Here is a 10,011-nt window from a genome sequence, read left to right on the forward strand (position 1 = left end):
TGTGTTAGCAGGCCTGGCTGCGTCATTTTAACCCAAAGATGGGATTTCAAGAAATGGGAAACAAAAGTGTTCTCTCTCTCTCTCTCTCTCTCTCTCTCTCTCTCTCTCTCTCTCTCTCTCTCTCTCTCTCTCTCTCTCTCTCTCTCTCTGTCTCTCCAGTTTATTAAGAATGGGAAAGATACTCCTGTGAATGGGAGTAGGCTAAGCAGCTGGGGAAAGATATCGGTTCAATGCCTCAAAACACAGATTTTTATGAGATGCTTGTCAGCAAAGGCCATACCTTGTGCTCTTAAGAATGCCACTTCACTGACCAGTCACTGTACTGGCGTTACTGGGCGTTACTCTCGCTCGTCTCATTGGTCAGCAAAGGTAATTTCCAATCCAGTTTCACCCACCACTAACAGCTAATGTGTCGCCCCACACATGGCAGGATGCATGCCACGAACGGATGCCAGCGAGCTTTCTCTGTAAAGAGCCAGACAGTAAGTGTTTTGGCGGTGTGGCCCATGTGTCCCTTATCACACTTCCTCACCTCTCTCGTTCTAGAACAAACACTGCTACAGACAATATAGAAGTGAGTGTGGTTGTGTGTTCCAGTAAACTCTAGAAAACCAGTACACTGGGTGGGGCGTAGCTCAGTGGAATAGTGGGTGTAGGCATAAAGCCGAGGGTTGGCGACTAGCAGTAGCTAAACATGAAAAAAAACCAAAGGAGAAAGGAAGACAGGAATGAAGGAAGAGAAAACACAGGATGGGAACCAGGTAGCTAACTGGTTTGGGAGCTCTAAACTTTAGATCAGCGATTCTCAACCTTCCTAACGCAGCACCCCTTTATTTAATACAGCTCCTTATGTTGTGACTGTCCCCCAACCGTAAAACTATCTTCATTGCTGCTTCATAACTGTCATTTTGCTACTGTTAGGAATCATAATGTAAATACCTGTGTCTTTCAATGGTCTCAGGTGACCCCTGAGAAAGGGTCATTTGACCACCAAAGAGTTCACGACCCATAGGTGGAGAATGGCTGCTCGAGAGTTTAGGATGATAAAGACATGGGATCTGGAGCTGAGTTTGAGTCTTGAGTCTTACTCGCTAGCTGTGTGACTTAGATGTACGGTCGGAAGACTTTGTCCCTTTACCTCTATGCTGGGTATAGGACTTGGGGTGTACTTGAAGCCTAACAGATAGTAAGTGCTAAGCATGGTTGTTAGACGATCCCGTAGAGGGGATGAGGGAGATAACACTGCATTAGCGCTGAGGCTGGGGTGCTCTGCTGACACAGAACTACTGCAAGCCCAACTGCTTGGCAGACTGAGGCAGGAGGGTTATGAGTTCAAGGCCAGGCTGGGCAATTAAATAAATTATTGTCAAAATGAGAGGTCTGGTGCTTGCCTAACATGCGTGAGACTCTAGGTTTAATTCATGATACCACAAATAAAAGTAATACAAAAATTGGGATTCAAATTAAGAAATGTATGGTTTCCAGCCAGGTGGTGGTGTCATATGCTTTTAATCCCAGCACTCGGGAGGCAGAGGCAGGCAGATCTCTGAGTTCAAGGCCAGTCTGGTCTACAAAGCTAGTGCCAGGGCACGTTCCAAAGCTACACAGAAAAACCCTGTCTCAAAACCACCTCGTCCCCCCCCCCAAAAAAAATAGAAAGAAAAAGAAATGTGTGGCTAGACTTAAAGTCGGTTTCTCCAACTTTAACACAAGTGATATTTTCTTTTCTTTTAAATTCAAACGTGATCTTTTCTTGATACAAATGCAGTTACCTCGTCTAGACACAAGGACAATCTCTGCAACAACTGAGCCAGGTGCTGCCCTTCAACCCCTCACTTGAAGCGCTGTTTGTATTGCCTCCACATGGGGGGCACAGGGTTAGAGCAGGTTTGCATGGCCGCACTCAAACTGACTGCTGAATTCTCAGTAATTCTGTGACCTACTTGTTAAACCCATAGCAAGTTGAAATTGAGTGTGGTGAGATCATTAATATCTCAGAACTGGACCACATAACCAAACCTGGTTTTTTAACGAATGGGAAGCTAGTAGGGAGGTCCCTATCAGAAAGCAAGTGGCCTGTGATCCACTATATGAATAAGCAGTAAGATCAAAATATGCTATGTTGTTCTTTTATTATTATTATTTTGCTATGCTGAGGATGAACCAGGGCCTCACATATGCTAGCTAGCCAAGTGTTCTAGTACTCAAAGTACTTTTGTTCAATGTGAAGTTTTTATGTTATTACATATGAGAACATATATTCATTGTGTGCGTGTGTGTGTGCGCGCACAAACCAGACTGCATGTGTGGAAGTGAGAGGACAACTTTCAGGAATTGGTCCTCTCCTTCTGCCATGTGGGTCCTGGGGATCAAACTTGGAACCACTCACCAGCCTTGTATTTTCATTTTGCTGGTTGTTGTTTGAAGCAGGACTTTGCTATATAGTCCTGGGTAGCCTGGATCTCACCGTGTAGATGAGCTTGGCCTGGAATTAAAGGTGTACACCACCACACCTAGGTAGTCATTTCTTTGGGATAAAGTCTCATTCTATAGCCAGTCTGGGTTTACCTGGAACTTATTATATAGTCCTAACTGACATTGAATTCATGGCAAACTCTTTTTTTTATTCAAAGTGATTTTATTATTCGTGTAAACAAGAAAATTTATGCCACTAAAGCAGAAGCTGTGGATGACTCATATTTCCAGTTGGGTGGGAGGACCCGCTTGGTCTTATAGTAATGAGCCAGCCGGTGAATTCTGCTCTCTATCAGAATCAGGAGGAATTTAGCATCCTTGTCCTTTCTGTTCCTCTCAAGATGCTTTCGGACAGCGACTGCCTTCTTAATCAAATGGTGGAGGTCCTCAGGGAGATCAGGGGCAAGGCCTTTGGACTTAAGGATTCTCAAGATTTTATTACCAGTCACAAAACGGACCTGGGCCACACCGTGCGAGTCCCTCAGGATCACACCTATCTGGGAGGGAGGGAAGCCTTTCTTGGCCAGTTTGTAAATCTGCTCCTTCACGTCATCAGACGTCAGCTTCAGCCACGTGGGGCTTCGGCAGTAGGGCAGCGCCGACTGGGACAGGTCCTTCCCGGGAGCGTGCATGCGACCCATGATGGCGGAGGTCTGGCAGCAAAGACTCATGGCAAACTCTTATCCCAGCCTCACGAAGGATAGGTTACAGAACGATCCACCTCACTCAGCTTAGTTTTTTCCTTCTTATTTTCTTAGTCTTCTTTTGTAATTGCTGTTTGGAGACAGTCAACTCTGTAGCCCATATTGACCTCAAACTCCTGGTGACTCTCCTACCTTAACCTCTTGTGTGTCAGAACAAATGTGAGCCATCACACCTGTCTCAAAAAACTTGTTTCCTTTTGTGGAGGATGCAGAGGGAATACAAAGAACACTGGAATTAGTCAGAAGGACTCACGGTAATTAACCCCTCCTGCGATCTTCAGTTTTCTTCCCTATAAAACTGCATTTGAGTCTAGCATGGTGTTACACACCTGTGATCTCAGAACTTAGCAGTAGAGGCAGGAGGATCAGAGTTCAAAGCCAGCCTGGGCTATACGGGAACCTGTTTCCAAAACCAACCAAAGAAATCAACACATAAAGCAGGAATAATTATTCCATTGCTAGCAGGTCATAGCAAGTCTGAGAACTAGTGAGTCTGTCATCCATTGGCCTGTCACAAACTCAGCAGCATTCTGGCCCAGTGCTCTGAAAGAGGGAAGGTTCTAGGAGCAGGTAAGAAGGTCTTGTTCTCGAGGGAGCTGAAGTCTGGGTGCTTGAGCAGACACTCTGCATGCCAGAGGATGATCACTGTGGCCTTGCTTGGTCTTGGCTGTCAGAAGTTTGGCTCTAGGGCCAAGCTGTTTGGGTCTGAATGCTGCACATTATGTTTATGGGCTCTGTGGTCTTGAGGGAGTTATTTGTATATATTCCTAGTCTATAAAATGAGATTTGAAGATTCTTCAGTATTATCTGTAAACAGACGTAACAACAGTCTATAATTCCTAATACTATTATAAACATTGGATATAATAATACATTACACTATTTAGAAGCCTAGCAGCTAGAACACGAATAAATCAAGTATGGGGACACACAGGCCTGCGTCTTAAGCAGTTGGAACACAGAGGCAAGAGGACGAGGAGTCCAAGGACAGCCTCAACTATCTGGTGAGACGGAGTATTTTACCTCACACAAACAAAAAGAAAACCCCAAACCAAGAATGAGTAAGAAAATAAGAAGAAACACAGAAATTCATGAGTAAACGCAGAGGAACGGGATATCAACACTAAACAGATCCAAGATTGTAAATGTAGCGATGCTCCCAAGAGGGAGTTCGTGGGTGTATGCATGCCGTTGTCCACCTGTGAAGATCAAAGGACGACTCATGGGAGTCTGTACTCTCTTCACCATGTGGGTCCCAGGGATCAGATTTAGGTCACCAGGCTTGGCCTCGAGCATCTTTACTCCCTGAACTGTCTCGCTGAGCCTGGTTTTGGTTTTTTGAGACAAGTTCTCAGTATAGATCCCAGGATGGTCTGGCACTTAGGATCTTCTTGTCTGCATTTCCCAGGCACTAGGAATACATGTCTGCCTGCCTTCCTTCCTTCCTTCCTTCCTTCCTTCCTTCCTTCCTTCCTTCCTTCCTTCCTTCCTTCCTTCCTTCTTTCTTTCCTTCCATCTCCCCTCATTCCCATGTAAGCAAGACTGGCCTTGAACTACACATAGGTCTTTCAGATTCAACAACCCCAGTGCTGCGATTAGAGGTGAGGGCCACCATACTCAACTACATCTGCCTTTCATTGCCTTTTTGTTGTTGTTGTTGTTGTTAGTTTGCTTGTTTTAGTACAGAGTATAATGTAGCTGAGTCTGGCCTTGGCCTCAAATTCACTATGTAGCCAAGGCTGGCCTCAAACTTCTGATCCTCATGCCAGGATTATAGGATTATGCCAGAACACCCTGTTGTCACTTAAGAAAATTTCAAAACTACATATTAATGTAGTTAATACTATGTGTGTTTATGTGAGATGCAGGAGGGGCATACTGTGGCGGCCAGAAGACTAGTTTGTGGACTCTATTCTCTCCTACCTTTAAGGTGCATTCCTGGGATGGAATCTGCATTGCCAGGTTCTACAGCAGGTGTCTTTCTTTACCTGCTGAGCCAGCTCACAAGCCCTCATCTTCCCTTTCTTCCAATGCCTCTTCTTGAAAGACACTGGAATCACAAATGGATCTATCTTCATTTTCTTTTGTTTCTGTTAGTGCTGAGAATTGAACCTAGGGCCTTGTGGGTGCTCTGCAAGTGCCTTGCTATGAAACTACAGCCCTAGTCTATGGTTCCCATCTTCCCAGAGGTTATAGTTTAACAGGACAGACAGATTTAAATAAACACGTGCTGGTAAGTAAGACTGTGAGGATGGTTACAGAGGGGGCAAAGGAGATGGAGGAAAATAAAGGGTGAGGAGGGACTGGCACTTTCTCGGGATCTGATGCCTGAGGGTCTAAGCCCAGAGACGAGGTCCTAAGAGTTAGCTCACAAAAGGAGAAAAGGGAAGGGAGAGAGAGAGAGGAGGTTGTGCAAAGACTCTGAGGCAGGAAAGAGCTTGGTGTGCATAAGGAACTGAGAGAGGACCATGTGACAAGGATGAGGAAGGTGGACAGTGGACTCAGGGTGAGAATGGCCCAGTGCCAGCGAAAGGGGAAAGGCCTGGGCTTTGTAGGCCAGCGAAGTTTCCGTTTTATTCTCAGGGAACCGGGCAGCTGTTGAAAGCTGTCATCGGCAGCAGTGCTCCCGTGCGAGCCCAGGATGTGAAATGGATTGGAAGCGGCAAGGGTGACGGTGGAGAAATCAGCTGGGGGGGGGGGGGGCAACTGCAGCAGTTCCACTTGAGAGGTGGAGGTGACTGGGATTGTTATGGTGGGAGACTTGTGGACAGATTTGGAACGGCCATGATATTAGATCGGCAGTGGCAGTGAACGAGTAGGAAATAAAAAGGACAGCATCTGAAAGGAAATGAAATCAGTTCTACGACTGGGATGCCTGTACTTTCACATTCAATGAGAGTCACAATAGCCAAGATACAGACTCAACCGAGGTGTCCTTTGACAGTAGTAGATAAGAAAAATGTAGTACGTTAGTCAGCCTGATGGTACATAATTTTTGTGTGTGTGTTTTGGAGACAAGGTTTCCCTGTGTAACAGCCCTAGCTCTCCTGGAACTTGTAGGCCTTGTAGACCAGGCTGGCCTAGAGATCACTCTGCTGAGTGCTGGATTAAAGGTGTGTGTCACCACACCCAGCGATGGTACATACTTGTAATTCCAGCACTTGGGAGGTAGAGGAAGGATGTCAAGATCATCTTTACCTGCTTAGCAAGTTTGAGGAAAACCTGGGATGCATGAAACCACCTCAACAACCTAAAATGGGCTTAGAAAGCAGCTCAGAGTCGGGTGATGGTGTCTCATGCCTTTAATCCCAGCAGTTGGGAGGCAGAGGCAGGTGGATCTCTGTGAGTTCGAGGCCAGCCTGGTCTACCAGAGCTAGTTCCAGGACAGGCTCCAAAGCTACAGAGAAACTCTGTCTCGAACCCCTCCCCCCCAAAACAAAGAAAGAAAGAAAGCAGCTTGGTTGGGAAACTGTGTGTGGCATTCACAAAGCCCCGAGTTCTGTCTCTAGCATTTCATAAACCCATACTTGTCAATGCCCTCCTCAGCGAGTGGAGGCAGGAGGGTCAGTAGTTCAAGGTCCTCTTTATCTACATAACAAATTCAAGGACAGCCTGGGAAACTAGAGACCATCTCATTAAACAATCAAACAAAAAAGGGTGTATTTAAGAGACGGGCCCCTGTGTGATGGCACACATTCTTAGTCTAAGCACTCAAGAAGCAGAGGCGAAACCACACCGATCTCTGAATTCGCGCTAGCCTGGTCTACAAAGTGAATTCAGAGCTATACAAAAAAAAAAAAAAAAAAAAAAAAAAAAAAAAAAAAAAAAAAAAAAAAAAAAACTTGTCTCAAAATCAAAAAACAAAATAAAACACAAACAAACAGCAAAAGAAGGAAACAATAGGGCTAGAGAGCTAACACACTGGTTGAGAGCACTTGGTGCTCTTCCGGAGGACTCAAGTTCAATTCTCAGCACCTACACTGGGTAGCTCACAAGCACCTGTAACTTCAGCTTAAGGAGGTCTGGTACCTCTGGCCTTCACAGATCTGGGCGTTTATATGTACCACCCCCCCACAATATAATTAAAAAAAATAAATCTGAAAATAAAAGAAACAACAGTAACAAAGGTAGGGAGAGAGGTATTGTCTGAAGAGGGCTGTGGGGACACAATTGAGACTTATTAATGTACATGCCCATGACAGCTATAGCCACAGTAGACAAGGTTACCTGGAAAGACTATGCTACTATGAATATCAGAGGTGCTGTCATCTTTGGCTCTGAGGGGGGGGGGAGGGACGGACGGACGGACGGACAGACAGACAGACACAAGGAAAGAGTAACAAAGAGGAAGAATTCCAAGACTACATAAGCAAACATAACTGATAGAAAAGGTGTTCCAGAGAGGGTGAGTTAGATGGACGAGAAGGAGCATGCCTGTAATCTCATGTCTACCTGGAGAACTGCCATAAATTTCAAGCCATTCTGGCCTATATAGTGGGTTCCAGGCCAGCCAGGGTGACAGAGACTCCCTCTCAAAAATAAATAATGGACTGGAGAGAACTGGCTGTCTTTCGGAAGATCCAGGTTCAATTCCCATCACTTACATAGCAGCTCACGCCTATCTGTAACTCCAGTTCCAGGAGATGACACCCTCTTCTGGTCTCCAAGGGCATCAGTCAGACATGTGGTACACAGACATACATGCAGGCAAAACACATAAAATAAAAAAGTAAATAAAAATGAAAGATGGGGTGATAAATTCTGTCAGGGATGGGTGAGTGGGTAGAGAGCTAGAAACAGAGTCCCCTGGCATTAAGAACAATGGTGACCTCCTTGGGGCCTGACCCTGAACTTAAATAGAACAGTGGTTCTCAACCTGAGGGTTGCGACCCCTTTGGCAAACCTCTACCTCCAAAAATATTTATATTATGACTCATAGCAGTAGCAAAGTTATGAAATAACAGTTATGAAGTAACAACAAAAATAATTTTATGGTTGGGGGCCACCACAACATGAGGAGCTGTATTAAAGGGTTGCAGCATTACAAAGGTTGAGAATCACTTATAGAGAGAGAACTCTATCAGGAGGGGGCTTTGTGTCTTTAGAATGAGAAAAAAGAACTAGATGTAGTATTGGGGTGACATGTGGATCCGGGGAAGGGGATGAGTATGAGTATCTATAGATGGCTTGCAGTTTGGTGACACAAGAGGTTAAGTGATGGGAGGGGTTGGGGTTTGAGAAGAAGTGAAGATGGATTTTGACAATGGAAAACTTTTTGTGGCAAGAATGGTCAGATGTGACTGGAGGACTATTATCTGTGTTTGTGGTCGTGGGTTGAGTGTTTTGTTGCTGTTTCCTTTTCTTCTTTTGGAGGTGTAGTCCCCACACGTTAGTCTGGCTGGCCTTGAACTCCAGCACTCACAGGATCCTGACTCATTCCCTAAAAGCTTCAATTTTAGGTGTGGACAAACATACTTAGTTTGGGTGGAGCCTTAAATAGTGATCAAAGAAAGGAAAGCCTGGTCTAGCATGACAGAAGTCTGGGGCCTAGAAATGTGATAGGCTGTGTATCGCTCTAGCTTCCAAAGATTTTAAGAGCAGCTCTCGTCACTTTCGGTATGGTTAGGGGACTCTCTCCTCCATGTCTTCTCTCAGCCTGACTCCACATCTCCTTCTCAAGCCAGTGCTCAGATTCTCTTCTCTCCATACTCAAAACATCTGTAGCAAAGAACTTCTTGAGATATTTAACTGCTTTATTTCTTCCAGGAGTTCCCTTGCCCCATGTGAGCTGCCTTAGTTTGAGAAATTTGGCTACATCTTGAAGTCTGGGCTTTTCGGGGTTGTTGGTTTATTTTGTTGTTTTGAGACAGGATCTCGTATAGTCCAAGCTGGCTACAAACTCACCATGCTTCCACCTCCCAGTTGCTGATTTTACAGCTATGTATCACCAGGTGTGGGCTCTTACTGTCTTTTAAAAGCCCGAGTGCTGGACTGTAAGATAGTTGGTATAGGGACTGCCAGGCTTGTCCCCTTGAGTTCCATCCCTGTGACCCACTCGGAAACATTGTTCTATGACACCCACACTTGTGCCATGATGTGCCCCCCCACCCCCAACAAATAAGTGTAACGAAAATAAAAGCCTGAGTGCATTGACCTTTTTAAGTAGTGTGCACTTCAGGCAGGATGGAGGATGAGCTTGTCTGAAGAAGGCTGGTGGGAGGCTGCCAAGCAGCATAGCTCAGAGAGAATGGGTGCCAGTGGAATGGAGGTAGGAATTCGAGGAGAGCTAGATAGGGCTTAGTGATTCGTCAGGGGTGACTCATTCATTCCTAACTTTCTCATTCAGATGGCTGTGTGATGGTGGTGCTAATAGCTTTGAAAGGGACAATTATAAAGGCAGAGGATGAGTTCAGTTTTGGACACATTGGTGTTTCTCTTTGAGCTCTAGATAGAGATGCATGGCAGGTAGTTGGATATTTGATTCTCTCTGCTTATTTCTTTTCCTCTTTCTTTCTTTCTTTCTTTCTTCCTTTCTTTTTTTTCTATTTTTTTTTTTTTTTTGGTTTTTCGAGACAGGGTTTCTCTGCAGCTTTTTTAGAGCCTGTCCTGGAACTAGCTCTTGTAGACCAGGCTGGTCTCGAACTCACAGAGATCCGCCTTTCCTTTCTTCCTTTCTTCCTTTCTTCCTTCAGTTTAACCCATGGTAGTGGCACATTCCTTTAATCCCAGTAACAGCAGATCTCTGTGAGTTTGAGGCCAGTCTGGTCTACAGAGCAAGTTCCAGGACAGCGAGATCTACACACAGAGAAACCCTGTCCTGAAAAACAAAACG

The 10,011-nt window shown here is 45.2% G+C and overlaps 1 protein-coding gene across 1 annotated transcript; it reads right to left on the bottom strand.

Annotated features, from left to right (window-relative positions):
• Window positions 1-2,663: 2,663 nt before the first annotated feature.
• On the bottom strand, window positions 2,664-3,116 carry LOC119825407 (40S ribosomal protein S13-like). The gene has a single exon (XM_038346252.1). The coding sequence runs from the start codon at window positions 3,114-3,116 to the stop codon at window positions 2,664-2,666; it is 453 nt and encodes a 150-aa protein (XP_038202180.1).
• Window positions 3,117-10,011: the final 6,895 nt, after the last annotated feature.

Source organism: Arvicola amphibius, chromosome 10, assembly GCF_903992535.2.
Source record: "Arvicola amphibius chromosome 10, mArvAmp1.2, whole genome shotgun sequence".
Classification (NCBI taxonomy): Eukaryota; Metazoa; Chordata; class Mammalia; order Rodentia; family Cricetidae; genus Arvicola; species Arvicola amphibius.

Bases quoted from the DNA above. Each gene is read 5' to 3' on its own strand.
- LOC119825407 (XM_038346252.1), bottom strand. From the start codon at position 3,116: ATGGGTCGCATGCACGCTCCCGGGAAGGACCTGTCCCAGTCGGCGCTG.